Genomic DNA, 15,421 nt, shown 5'->3' on the forward strand with positions numbered 1-15,421 from the left:
GTAATAAACTGTACCTACTGAGATGTCAAAAAATTACAAATTAATAGTCATTGGAAAGATTTTTGAGTCTAGTTTCTAATAAAAAAAGAATCACACCATTTGGAGGTCGGTGGGAAAAGTTATCATTAAAATAGCGAGCAAAGGTCAAAGTTGACACCATGTTAACTTGGTCATGACACCAACATTTTGTCTTTCATCCATCTTGGACTACCCAAATCTCAGTTTCCTCCCTCTACTCACACATAAAAACTTAAAAGAACTCTCATCCACGGAAGAAGTATGAAAAAATAATGTAACAATAACACCATTGGATTTAAGGTAAAAATTGAAAAATATTGACTATGGTCCCCTATGTAACCAGATTTGGCTCCTACAATACAACTTTCTGTACAAATCCCAAATTTTGCTCGTGTAATCGTTTACCAAGGACTTGTAAACGATTATAAGAGGGATTTTCTGGTCAGATCCTTCACCATTTCTGCTAAGATCATCATGTCACAAGCATTGTTTCATTTGTCCATGAAATACATCAATAGTAAATCAATGTGGCCAGTTTTATTCATTAACCATCCAAACAAAAGATCATTTCACAATGACAATAACAAAGACAATTCAATTAACAATAATATATGTAACGCAAGCAAAGACACATCTTTTATATCATTGTACAAAATATATTCCAAATTACAAACATTTGTTCATCTAAGTACAATTTTGTATTACATTCTCTTAAGAAATCTATACAAATATCACTCGTTTTTAATTATAAGCAATCCAATGTATGGAGTCCTAAGCGCTTTGCTCCTGTAACGCCTTCGTGACCCCATCCTGACATACGTCTTCAATGGAGGTGGATTGGTAGACATGCCTCTCGGGGTATCAAATCCACGGTTCTGCACATGGCACACTCTATCCACCGTCCTTTGGTGTTCTTCTTCTAGCATTCTCTTCCGTCAACTCTGCCTCCAACACAACAACCTCCTCTTAAGTTCTGCAATTACATTTTCTTACATCAACGACAAAAAAATAACCAAAATATAAAAGCCCTAAAAAGAAAACAACATAAAATATAACACAATAACTAAAACCCAAAGTCCAAACAGAAATAGAGGAAGAACCCTTTTACCTTACTGGTCAAAGAACCATGGTAACCAGAACTTGCCATTTCGCATAATAAACTCAACAAAGACGACGACGTTGCTCAAAACGAACACATACGACGAAGAGATGCAACGAAGAACGATAGCGAAAGCAAGACTGGGAACGATAGCGAGAGGAAGAACGAAAGTGAGAGGGAGAACACCAAAGGACGAAAGTGAGAGGGAGAACGCCAAAGTTCTGAAATAGGAGAGAGAAGGTTCATTTCTAATGAAACAAAACAAGGGCATTTTTGGAATCACAAATTTCCGAAACTTCCCTTAAAAATTTTAATTCAAAAAAAAAATTAAAAAGCAACCAATCAAATTGTGACACGTGGTGATGTTAAAATAGTGTCAAATTTTTGATGTCAAAATATCGGGACCCAAGAAATATTTCACTATACTTTTAATTGTCATATTATTAACTTTGATGATAATTTTATCTTTCTATTTTTTCATGTTCAAAATTTCACTTAATTTTAAATTACTACATGTACTATATAGACTCGCCGGTTGGTCAACATTGGGTGACCGATCTCACAAGAATGATCGAACCGTCGATGTAAATTAACATTACCAATAACACGGATTCATTAAAGATAAAGCATGTTTAATAGCCGTTGGACTATAATTAGGTAAGTGATAATTATAATCTCATAATGAAATTTATAAATACAAGTTTGATGAATAATAATAGGTAATTGTAATTTAATTCGCATACTTTAACCGTCTAAGTTTGAGTTGACTTTGGCATCGGAATACCTTTTGTACATAACATATGAACAACTTAAACTAAGAGAAATAAGAATGCAAGAGGAAGTGTGTTTTGGAGTTGTAGAACCGACCGAGAAGACCTTTTATCGTTGAACTCGACCTCACACTCGAAACACTACACAATCCCAATAACTGGTTACCCATTTATTTTGTTTGGCACGTAAAGATAATTTTTCATTTAATATGCGACGTTACCTGTCTGTTTGCCATATTTTAGATTGATCTATAATAGAATATTACATACTACATATAATGTCATTTGTCATTTGCCATATTTTATTTCAGTAAATGAATACCTAACACATAATCTTTGATGTTTCTTTTTGAGGCATTAGGAGTATGTTGTTCAGTAAGAAATTATTTTAAAAAAATCCAACTTCTCTTATTGCTTCCTGCGTGAGAGGACAATTCCCATATCATAGAGAAAGTTTGTTTCCCTTTTCCTTCTGAAATGCATATTGGATGGCCCCAACTCAAAAAGTTGATTAAGTTTGAAATGAATTTGATAAAGAACTCAAATAATCAACGTAATTCTATAACAGAATATATTAATTTTATCATTATATATAGTTACACCACAAAAGAAAGAAATAGAAAAATATAAATAAGTTATGCTTTAATATATATGTATGTATATATTATTCTTTATTGATAAAAAAAAAAAATTCACTGTATTACTTGGTATGATTGTGTTTAACCATATATACAGTTAAAAAGACGTTTTTATAAACACTCTTTTCTAAGGTACTCTAGTGTTTTGTTTTTTGATATTGCTGCTCAACAATTATTTGGATGTTTGTGTTTATATTTGGATGTTGGTAACAGAAAAATAATACCAACATGCTTATAGGTGTAATATATAAGTTTGGTTATTTTATGTTTTATTAATATTGTAATTATATTTTCTTTAAAGATATAGAATGTAAATAATCTTGAATTTTATCAATGGTAATGATATGCAGTTTGGATGTCCTAAAAGTTAAAATAAACAACAAAATCATAATAAAACAAATAGAAGAAATTTATACTGCATAACATGTATCCGAAGACCAAATGTATTAAAAATAAAAAATAAAAGAAACAAATGATGATGGTTTTATTTGAGAAAACAAGATAGGTTCGTGAAAGTATATGCTAAGACCAAAGTTTCAACGCAACCAAACATATATTAATAGAGAAAGAAACGGAAGAATAATATAATATAAGATAGCCAAGTTGGTGGTAAAAGTAGTTCTGACTTGGAAACTTTGAGCCTGATCATGTTCCTGAAGTTGATGCTTAAGATCCTCCAAATGCAGAATCAAAGTAGCTTGAGTCTTTCAACATGATCCAACCAATCCTTATTGAAACCACAATTACGCAGATCTTTTAACAATTCAACAAATTCAGAGTGGCTTGACCCCAACATATCAAACACACTATGGCTTTGGAGAAACTTCAAAAGCTCAGCCAGACAAGTGTAGGCAAAGCCCTTGTATTTCTCACTCATGGTATCGTCTGCTAAACAAAGAGAAGGATGCTTCACAAGGAAATTGCTTAACAGAGCCAAGTTCTCTGACCCCAAATGCTTCTTAGAGACAAGTTGCTCAAGCTCCCTTCTTACAGTATAACCAGAACTTGAATCTTGAGTGATCTCATCAAGTTTCTCTGAAAAGGAAGGGAAAGGTACCCAAGCATGTCATTCAAAGTGATCAAATTCATATGTCATCTCTCTTAGAACAATTAATATGCAAGATAAAACAAAATACAAGAGATCTTCTTGTAACCTGGAGAAGCTTCTTCAATGTCTCCAACACCAACATCTTCAGTGGTTTCAAGTTCTATATTCACAACTGAAAACGGTACAGATATTTGAGTAGATTCACCATGTTCCTACATAGATTCAATCAATCCGTGATAACATCAGCTTCATTCTCTTTATATTTTATGAATAGAAAACAAGCAACACTAGTTTTTAGCATGGGAAGTTATATATATATAAATCACTACATTCAAAACCAACTGATAAGTAAAATAATGAACTAACTGATTCTTAATCAGTTGACAACGCTATCGTCTTCTCATATGGTGATGAAGTGAAGTCAGTTCCTGATAATACCTCAGCTTTGGCATCAATTGAAAAGTCTTCTTTTGCTTTTGTCGTTTCATTCTGACTCCTAATCTCTGTGGTTTTAGAGTCTTCGTCAAGATCATCTGCTATCTCTGTTAATATCTTCTTTATACGTTGATCTGTCGCTTCTGATCGTATAATAAATATTAAACACCACTTACAAAGTAATTCACAAGATTAAAAGTGTACTGTGGTTTTAATTATAAATAATATTTTTATAGTTAAAAATTGTAAGAGTATTTGTTTATAAATGATATTTTGATATATAGTTAATACAAGCTAGCTTCAATTGCTTATTTTCTTCCGTTAATTTTTTTCCTCTTTACTTTTGTATTTTTTTCTCTCTGTCTATGAAAAAAGATATCTATCCTAGGAACTACTTTTACTTTATCACATTATGAATGTCTTAAATAATCAGTTTCCAGAAAATAAATAAATTAGAATGCAAAAGAAAAAAGAAAAAATATGCGTCTGAAGAAAATATAAATAAATAAATACAAAATAACTTTAAATAAAAATTAATGATTTTAAAATAATATTAATTACATAAATAAAATATGTTGGGAAAATTTGGGCGGTCAAAATTGGGTACTCACTCAGTTCAATTTGAATGACTATGAGTTGACCACATGGTTAAAAAAGTTAGTCTGACGCGACCCATTGGTGAGTTTAATGAACCGATTGACTTTGCTTAAAACACAATGATAGATTTTCAATTTATTTTCTTCGATGAACTGTTTTCTAATTTGAAAACTGAATTCAAATTCTAAATTAATCTAATATAACCATAGTAGAAAAAAACTCATCGTATAAATATGCCTAAGTGATCATGGCATATGTAAAAACAATAATTATATACAATAATAATAGTGTTCTAAGTAGTATCTTTAAAAGTGGATCCAATGTATTTATTTTAAAACTCAAAATTTCAGTTCGAAAATTATAATACAAAACCGAAAACATGTGTTAGGTTATTGTTTTACTACGATGTGGTATTTTTAAAACTTTTTATCACAGGTTGGTGAGTACCCAACACATTTTGAGTAAAGAAAATAACTAGAAAAAAGAGAGCCACAACCTGTAGAATTAGTATTTTGAGAATTGGTAACGACTGAATTTGATGTTCCCTGAAAATCTCCATCATTAACATCTTTAGTTATAGGAGGCTCTGTGTTAAGATTTGAAGAAGGTATGGCCATTTCTTCTTCTTCCTTTTCCTGCATAGATTTAGTGAAACCTTGATCTTTTAGGTTATTAGTGTTTATAAATTCAATTTAGTGATAATTCATTAATAGTATATAATGTTAGAGGAATATGAAGAGTAAATAAAATATTAAAATCTCAAGAACTATTTGAGCATTTTAACCATTAGCATTTTTAAACCTTGAGCATTTTTCTTCAATTCTAATCCCAATCTTCATTAGACATCATATGATCGATCATCACATGAAAGAGTATAACAAAATTAAGTTTTCATTTTGTCTTCTTTTAGTTATTTTAACCCTTGCGGTGCATGTGAACCTATGCTAATGCATGTGATTGGAGGTTGCTCTTGGTGAATCTTTGTTTCTCTCTTATCATGATGTTATGTTTAGAATTCTAATCGGGGTTTTGATAAGTTTTATAGGTGATCTTGTGTAGAATAGAGCTTTAGAGAGCAACAATATGAGAAAGGAATATTTCTCTTAAGTTAAGGAAGTTAATTTTAGCTATTTCATACTTGAAACTCATTTTCTTTTGTTGTGATTTTGAGCCTAGAATTATGATTTTCTTTTGGTATGTGTTGATTGAATTGTTGGAAGTTCCACATCGACTAGAGATAAGGTCAATTTATTATATATAAGTGGATGCAAACCTCACCTTACAAGTCAGTTTTGTGGGGTTAAGTTAGGCTTAAACCCACTTTCTAATATGGTATCAAAGCCATGATTAGAGCCTATCCTAGCGATATTTCTGTTTCTTGGGCATTTCTATTTCACCCGTTGTTAGGCCGTTATCAAACCATCCATTTCTACTATCACGCTCGAGATGTCTATACCTCAGCGTGAAGGAGTGTGTTGGAAGTCTTACATCGACTAGAGATAAGGCCAAATGGATGGTAATCCCAAATTGTAGGATTTTTAATGTCTCTATTATGCAAACTCAATGTATAAGGTAGGAAAGTTTTACTAGGCGAGACAACTCCTGGTTGGTTGGGTGAGTTGGGTTTTCTAGCTTTGAGTCATCTTAGGAAAATTTGGATTCCTGTTAATTAACCGTTGAATCAAACTAAACTTTTGACAGGTGGTACTAGACATATGAATATTTAGTTTGACTATTGAGATATTGGATTAGAGGTTTGTGATTAGAATAATGATTGTCACCATTTCAATGTACTTATCATGCTAATGAAATGGAAAATAAATAATGCATTGTAAATGTTTAGATTGAATTAAATTATATGTGGTGAGTTTGGTTGGAAGTGGGAAATATATGTATGACATTGTGTGTTATATTAAAATTATACGAGAATGTAATGTGTGAACGAGGTGTGGATGTTGTGTGCTTTTAAGTAGTGTATTTTACTATGGTTTGATATGAAATATTGTGTGAGTATGGGATGCTCAAATTCAAGGTGGGTTACACATATAATTTTTTACGATATGCATTGTTGTAAGGATTCGAGAATGGAAGTTATTGATAATCATTCAAACTTTTGTATAGAAAAATGGGTTAGGTGGTGAGAGTAATAAGAGGTTAAGTAAAAAAATAGTTTTAGTGTTCTTATGACAAGAATCTTGTGTGTGATATGGTATAATCCATTGACAATGACCTTACAAAGAAATAAGGACCACTAAAAGTGCATAATTTCCATTGCATGTTGCCTCAATGCATGATATCCAAATTATTAAGTCTAGAAGAGTGTTTTGATGTGTGGTATAGTTTTATATCTATTTGAAATGTACTGAGGTATGCTATGATATGATTATTGAGGTACGATGTTTCTTTTATAAATTAGTTTAAACTCGTATTTTTGTTTTAATAATCACTTTAATGATGAGAAAATTAAAATGTAGAAACAACTCTAGAAATTGAGAATCCAACTCTATGATGAGATAGAAAATAATAGTTTTTGTAATGTATATAGTTTGTGATAGAAGAGAACATAGTAGTTTACGATGTATATATGTTATGTTAGTACAATTATACTTTATAGGATAACTATCAATATATTATATACTATTAATTATGAAAATATTTTATTTTATCAGTCTCGTGCTACAAAAATGAGATGTTACAAGTATTTTTTTTTTCAAGTTGTTAAAAATACTGCTTTTGTTTCCTATTATGATTTCCCGATTATGTGCGTAGTCTAATGGTATTTACACTATTGGAATAAAGATTATGCGAGAAGTATCATTTTCTTATGTTTCGTGTTGTTGGTTTATCATATACGATTTTCTATGTTAATTGCTCATTGAACTAAAACAAGAAACTTACTGGTGAATGTGTTTTATGTTGAGGAAAATCTGTTGGTGATATTGGCATTGATGAAGCTTTTCCAACAATTTGTTGTTCTTCCTCTACTCTTTCTTTGCTTTCTTTCACTACATCCTCATGTTGTTGGTTGTCTTCATCAATCTTGGCAAGAGTAGATTGGTTTGCATTGTTCTGTGATGAAGTTAACTCACTCCCTCTGAATGATGCTGCTTCAACTTCAGTCCCAATTGCAGAGTCTTCTTCATAGCGATTCTCTTCGGGATTAAGATTACCAAGAGCTCCACTTATTATCTCCTCGACGTACCCATGTTTGAAATATTCTACACAAAAGATACTAACACCCTATTCAAAAAATACTAATAAATGGAATAAAATAAAATGTGTGCGCTTAAGAATCATAATTTTAAAGTTAAATTCTAAATATATATATATATATTATCTTTTAAATAAAAAATAGTTTAAATTCTTGAATTAGTTATATTTCTACAATATTTAGATAGTTTGTTAGTTAATGAATATACTAACAGTTACATACTTTTTAAAATAATTATAATAATGATTTTTTATTATCCCAAGCTTGTGATATCTTTGGTAAAACTAATGAAAAACCAATGCGTAATGTGGCAAAAATATCGTATATAGTACCTCTCATAGAAAAATGTTTGAGATCTTGAGGGAATGAAGAGAAGTACAGTTTTGGACAATTCCTCACCAAACAATGTTTTACGGTAAGAAATTCAATCTTCTGGCGAAGGCTTGGAAGTTCAACAAAGCCTGCAGTTTTCAAATTTGGAATCTCAACCTTTTCATCACTGTTTCCTTCGAATACTTCCTCTAGCATACTTGCTTCCATGATTAACAGAGCTTCTAACATGGGTACCAGTTCCGAAGTTGAAATGGGAAAGATGCATTTCAATTTGTTGCATTCTCTTATGATAAGTGCTTTCAGCCTTGGGAAAAATGACTTTCTCTGATTCTTTGCATCCTCACCAATTATCTGTTTTAATTCATTGCATCTAAAGATGCTAAGTGCACCTAAATATGGTAAACATTTCAGCATAGAAGCACAAAATAGTACTTCAACTTTTTCACACCTATTAATATGTAACTCAGTAACGTTTTGTAGAGTAAAAAGAATCTTGGATGTATCATTCAATGACATATTTTCCAGTTCCACTCTCATGTATTGTGCAATAACATCATTTGCATGGGCCTCATTTACCTGTAAGTGTTCACCATAGTTAGAAAATGCCTCATGCTCCAACCCAACTATACAATAAATCTATCTTTTCTCTTATCATGAATTTGTTTTTAATACTACTTCAAAAAAACCTCTTATCAATAAAAGTATCTTATGTGTATATAAACTCATGTCCATCTTAAATTTTTTTGATGTGAGACTTTGTTTGTACCCAACGTTCCACCGATAACAAAATTCAGAAGTCAACTTAATTACTAATAAACATGAGAAAAAAATATATTGGTCTCATCCTTTTCGATCGTATATATATGCATCTTCAAAAATTGAATTATTATCTTATTAGTTTTTTAATGATGTTTCAGACAAGAGAAAGAGAAAACACATGTGACATCTTACGAATGAATATTTTATGTTTTTGATAAAATACTATGTAATTATACAATATCGTGCTTTTAAATTATCTAATTTTCAAACAACTAACGTCACTGTTAAATAATTTCATTATGAAAGAATTAAGAACTCGGTTTTATCACATGTTAACTGTTTAGATGAATAATAAAAGATTGTGTTTGACACATGTAACAAATGTATCACGAATAACTTAGCTGTGTTAATGAAATATCTAAAGTGTATAATTCCTCCAGATAATGTTTTATCAATAAACAATTCGATTTTTCAAATTTCATCCATCGGTTTATCTAGTTGCATATCAAAAATTAATAATATCATGTTTAGGAAATACCTAATTAAGTGTAATTTATTTCTAAAAGAGTGTTTTCAATTTTAAACACAAATAAAATATTAACATACTGTTAACCTAATTGAGATGAGATGAGATTGATATATGATTAGTCATAATTATATAAAAATGTTAAACCTTTAAGTTCGGATAAATTTATAAGCATAAAAAATAGAAGACATGTAAGATAAAAAAAGGAGTTAGAAGGTTACCATTGAGAGAGAAGAGTCTTGCAATTGATCCTTGGAATCGTAAGGAATTTTGGTAGTTCTCCATTTACTTTTATATTTATGGGTCCAATGTAAAACCTTATATTTTCTGGACTTTGATTCTATTTTTCCTTTGGTCTCATCTTTGGAAGTTGACTTCTTCAAAGAACAGAAGGACTCATCACATTTTTGAAAAATGTCCACAAAATTAGGCAAGTTATCTAGATAAACATATTTTAGAGATGTGAATATGACGTCTTTTAATTCTTGGTGTAAATCTTCCTCTTCATGCTCATGTTGGTATCGGCCAAATAAGTATTTTAACCCATCACAGTTGCGTATTGTAATACTTTCAAGTTTTGGAATTTTTTGAGTCACCGGAAGTACAAAGTGTAACAGGCGACACTCGTAGACATAAAGAGTGGTTAAATTTGGAAATATTGAAATAGTACTCTTGTTATTATTATGAGTATCAACTATTTCTTCTCCAGAATCTTTCCATTTGTTTTCATCTCTTATTATACTTTTCAATTGTTCACAAGACATTATGTGCAATGTCTCCAACGACAATAGGCTTTGTGTGGTCGACAACTCAAAAAGAGATGTCAACATTGGACAGCTCCGGATAGACAAGGTTTTAAGATTGCAGAGGGAGATCTTGCTCTTAAACAATGCACCTTGCAAATGTATGCAATCATTTAGATGGAATGTTTCTAAATTTTTTAGAAATTCAGAGGGAAGGGGTCCATTGCATATTTCTTTCAAATTTTTCATTCCTTCAAGTTCAAGCGTAACCAACCTGGATAAGGCACTTTGCACAAGAGAATCATTATTGTCAATTAGGCATGTGAGTTCTGAATTATCTTCCAAAGCAATCTCCATTAGATTATTCGTAGATTCATCTTCAGGAAAAATAATATCAGGTATGAGATTTTTCCATACTCCTATAGGTCCCCTTAATCTAAGAATTTCTGCTTTTTGCACTAGATTCTTCAATGTCTCCTCAGAAAAAATTTCCATAGCATTATCCACATCCAGGGAATTCCTTAAAAACCATTCAGGGTATATGTCCCGGAAATGTTCCCCTATACAAAACCTTTGATAGTTAGGAAGCTCTAGATGGCAATCTTTAAAAATTTTATTATCATAAGTGGTTACTAAATGCAACTCTTCCAATGAAGAATAACTTTTAATCACTTCAAATACATTGCTCCTTTCAAAACGACAATAATTCAACTTCAATAATTTAAGTTTCACCAATTTTCCAATCTCCCTAGGCAATTCATCCATTCCACATTTAACAAACTCGACAGTCTCAAGGGTCTGTAGGTTTCCAAGAATCGAGATGTCACCTAATGAGAATTGTTTGAGGTATAAAGATTTGATATTGGTCAACAATTGAATTGACTGAGGCAATGATAAAATTGCTCTCTTATATCGATTATTTGATAAAATCAAAACTTGAAGCCCTGGTATGTTTTCAAAGAATGAATTTGGGACTTCCACAGGACCATGGTCATTCATGTTGACAATAAGAATATCAAGTTTAGATCCATCAAACTTGGAGGAAAACAAATCACTGATTTTTCCTTCACATAATAAATATTTAATATCCTTCCCCTTTTCAACCATTGTCATTTCATTCTTCTTAGATGTATTCACTGCCACAATCTCCTCGTTAACTATCCACAATGCCATTTCACGAACCAAGTCATGCATTTTTACTCTTCCAGATTTACAATTCAATAGTAAACATGAATCTATCAGTTTATATTTTGCCACAATAACTTTCTTACCACATTCGTCGTAACTGTCATCGTCATCAATTTTCTCAATGAGAGTTGCCCCTTTAGCAAGTCTGACTAAAAGTTCTTCAGATATTTCTTCATCTTCTCGAAACATAGAACATAAAAGGAACAATTTCTTGGTTGTTTGATCTTTCATATTGTCATAACTATACTTTAGACATGTATAAATTTTTCTCAAACTTTCATCATCATAGTGTACGTGCATGGACTTCTGCAAGGATTTTAAGGCTAAATCCCATTCTTCCAGAGGTAGTGTGCCCTTTAAACTACTGGCAATAATTTCAATTGCAATTGGCAATCCTTTACACTCTTTTGAAATTTTGCGACCTTTATAAAGAATACTTTTAGAGGAATTATCACTTAAACCAGCATACTTTTGGAACAATATCCATCCTTCTTCCTCTGGTAAGATATCAAGTTGAATTATCTTCTCACATCCTATTTCGTTGCATGCTCTTATATAGCGAGTGGTCACAAGAATTTTACAATTATTGTGGTTGTCCTTAAATGGAATACCTATTTCTCCAAAACTGATATTTCCCCACACATCATCTAGAATTAGAAGAATTTTGTCAGCATTGGTTAATCTACCCATCAACTTTCTAGCCCTCTCTGATTCAGTACAATTCTCGAATGACAATCCTAACGGTCCTGCAATCTCATCTTGAATCCTTTTTATATAAGGGGAATTTGATATTGTAGTATCAATAACTTGATTAAAACATTTTGACTTCTTAAGCTCCTTACCCACCTCTTTTGCTAATGTTGTTTTACCTATGCCCCCCATCCCTTGCAATCCAATCATATAGTTGTTGTCATCTTTCAAGGCATTAAAAAGTTCTTCAAATTTCAACTTTCTACTTTTGAAAGAAACGTAATTTTGTGAAGAGTGATATTCAATGTCAGGAACATCACGAGTGATTCCAACATTTTCAAAGTTGCATTCCATCAGTTTTTTAATCTTCTCTGTCTTGCTTTCCAATTCCTTCCCCCTACTATATTGCCATATACAGTTAGGACACCATCCAAAAAAGCACTTCACTTTCATTTTGGTGTCTTCTTCAATAAGTTCTTTAGCTTGCTTTTGCCAATGTGTGACATCTTTTCGTATGTTATCACCTCTTCTAGTTGCCACTCGAGCATACTCTTCCCATGTTTCCTTTTTTGCTTTCAAATTTTCCTTTTCCTTTTCAAAGTCATCAGTAATGCATGTGAAGCAACAAATATAACGTGATTCTTCTATTGTTGCATTAATCAATTTCTCCAGAGTTGACTTTGCCAAATCAGATACAATGCTCACCATCTAAATCAAATTGAATACACATGAATCTTAATTTATAATAAAATGTTAATTTTTTTTTAATGCATTGAAGAAAGATAGTATAATCATTTTTCTTATCCATGAACATGGAATACTTATAGTCCCATGTCAAAGAATGTAACATATATCTCGATTTAATGGATACGTGTAGTGTAGTTAGTTAATGCATATTAGAATTAATTTTTAAGATGTCACACCAATTACTATGTGATAATATACCACATTTAAAAACAATTAATAACACAGATAAAAGGATATTGTATCCGTCTAAATACAATAAAATTTAAAAACATTGGACAGAATGGTATTTATCTACTACATTAGACTAACTTTAATATGTAATTTAGAGAGTGAGATGCTCACTATCCTCATTACAAATCTTTTACAATATACAAACAATATCAATTCTCGAATAATTAAAGTCTTAAAATCTCAACAAATTCATAAATAAGTGATTCATTGATTCTTTAAGTACCCACTTGAATCAAACAAATCGAAACATTCCAAATACATATATACTGTTTTTATTTTTATTATGATTGAATGATTTGGATAAAACTTATATGTTTCATGAATTACAATGAAAGATCGATTCCTATGTAATATTGCATCTAATTCGAAGATTAATAATTAAAGGTTTCGTCCAAACTATGTGTATGACAAAACCAAATATTGTAATTTTGTCTGATGAAGATGGAGAATAGATGAACACAAAGACTTTGTCTCATCTCTTATTTCATGAAATACTACATAAGTAGACAAACATGATGATCTCTTCTAACACATTTCGAAGAGACATTAGAAGTGTGTAACAAAATTATGACAAGGACTAAATAATTCACAAACTGGCATTAAAAACATGTAAGGCATAATCATCTTAACAAAGGAAGTTATTTCGACTATTTGAACATGATATAAGATCCATAAGTAATAATTTGATAAGGATATAATATCATAGGTGAATCGTAGAATGATGGCAAACTCTTAGTCAATGGACCAACCACAACAGCTATTGCAAGAAGGATATAAGAGGATTGAGCTTCGTCTGAGTTAAGTAGACTCAATGTTCATCTGGGCTAAGGAAGATATATGAAGACTTAGTCTTGGATTCTTTTGTAAAGATTGGAATAGGATATTTTTGGTCGTGTATAATTGACCAAGTAATATAGGATTTTTCATTTGAGTCATATTTTGGGCTTGGACCTAATACTCTAGTTTAGACCTGAAGGGAGATAAGCTTAGTTTTTGGGTTTGATGTGAGATGCATGAAACTAGGGTTTCTTAAACCCAGAAGGCGCAAACTTGGAGTGCACGACTCCTCCATGAGCACACCAGTGCAAGGAAAATGTGATTTGATTAGGTGGCAAGTCACACTAGATGCATGCTCTCTTTTGCCTCCAAAATTCAAATTTCCAGACTAGCTTGAATTGTTTTTGGGTTTACTTTATAACGATCATATTTAGTCTTGGCCTATAAATAAGGGTCTCTACCTCTTGTAAATAAGCTTGATTTTATCAAAAAAATGTTGTGCAAATTGAGTTCCATTTAAATGCTTGAGCTCTCCTTAAACTAGTTCTCTTTTTCATAGTACTTTAAGCTTCCTTCCTTATGAGTTGGCCTCACTTTTCCCTAGAAAGCTCACTCTAGCTAAACCAAATGCCACCAAATCTTCATCTCTTCCAAGCTTATTGGTGAAGGTTGAAAAACAGTTATTTTCATATGTCAATTTGGACCAAATTACACCCTTTACTACTCGGAATGAGCTTAGAATCAAGCAAAACTCAATAAATGAGTCTGAAGAGAGTCAAAAGCTGTTTTTAGCAATTTTATGCTTGGTTTGCATTGTTTTGTAGCTAATTTGAGAAAAGTAAAGAATGGAGTTAAAGATACAGGTCGTTGACTCAAGAAAAGAGCGCAAAAATGAAGATTTGAAGAGTCGACGCACCGCCCGATGGCAATGATAAAGGTTTTTGGAATGATTTGAAAGAATGGTTGAATTATCAAATGGTTGGAGCGCAGAAAAGTCAAACAAAATGCAGAAAAGTCAACCAGTCAACCAGAAAAGTCAACCAGTTGACCAGAATGCTGAAAAGTTGACCAGAGCGCAGTTGACCAGCGTTGGGCGGTTAACCGTGGCGCCGGGCGGTTCTGCGGCTTGAGGGAAACCGCCCGGCGGAGAAATTAGGCATCAGGCGGTTGTCAGATGGGCCTGGACCTGTTTTATGTTATTTTTTATGATCTGTTTGGGCTTGGACTTGTTTTATGTCATTTTTATGCCCTATTTAAAGGCCAGAACGTCTTAGGGTTTGTATCTTTTGATGGCTTAGGCACAAAAACACACTTTTCACCCCTTTGGAGTAGATTTGGAGATGGTGACAACTCTCCTTTTCTCCTTTTTAGGGTTTGTATCTCTTTCATTCCATTCTTCATCTAGATTCATTATGTGGTGAACTAAACCCTATTGTTGTTGGGGGAAACAATGTAATCTTTTGATGCTCTCTTTTATTGAAACTCTTGATTATTTATATGGTCTCCATATGTTTTGATTGATTATTGTTGGGTTATCATCTGTGCTTAAAGCCTTTATCGTTTAACTCATTCGGTAACTGATGTTTGTCTTTATTGATATGGGGACGTACA

At 31.9% G+C, this 15,421-nt stretch overlaps 2 protein-coding genes across 2 annotated transcripts in view; both read right to left on the reverse strand.

Moving 5' to 3' along the window:
• Window positions 1–3,071: 3,071 nt before the first annotated feature.
• Window positions 3,072–8,474, reverse strand: LOC106773418. Its single transcript, XM_022786350.1, has 6 exons — window positions 8,149–8,474; window positions 7,504–7,823; window positions 5,102–5,240; window positions 4,012–4,151; window positions 3,680–3,785; window positions 3,072–3,560 (listed from the first exon to the last, which is right to left on the reverse strand). Exons 1-6 carry the CDS (start codon window positions 8,375–8,377, stop codon window positions 3,214–3,216), a joined length of 1,281 nt encoding a protein of 426 aa, XP_022642071.1. The 5' UTR covers window positions 8,378–8,474; the 3' UTR covers window positions 3,072–3,213.
• A 54-nt stretch (window positions 8,475–8,528) lies between these two features.
• LOC111242488 (probable disease resistance protein At1g15890) overlaps window positions 8,529–15,421 on the reverse strand; it is a 13,482-nt gene continuing 6,589 nt past the window's right edge. Inside the window, exons 2-4 of the mRNA XM_022785928.1 lie at window positions 9,656–12,763; window positions 8,598–8,725; window positions 8,529–8,538 (exon numbers count right to left, since the gene is read on the reverse strand). Of these exons, the coding sequence (XP_022641649.1) occupies window positions 8,529–8,538; window positions 8,598–8,725; window positions 9,656–12,763 (3,246 nt within the window). The remainder of the gene's footprint in view (window positions 8,539–8,597; window positions 8,726–9,655; window positions 12,764–15,421) is intronic.

This window comes from Vigna radiata, chromosome 9 (genome assembly GCF_000741045.1).
Source record: "Vigna radiata var. radiata cultivar VC1973A chromosome 9, Vradiata_ver6, whole genome shotgun sequence".
Lineage (NCBI taxonomy): Eukaryota > Viridiplantae > Streptophyta > Magnoliopsida > Fabales > Fabaceae > Vigna > Vigna radiata.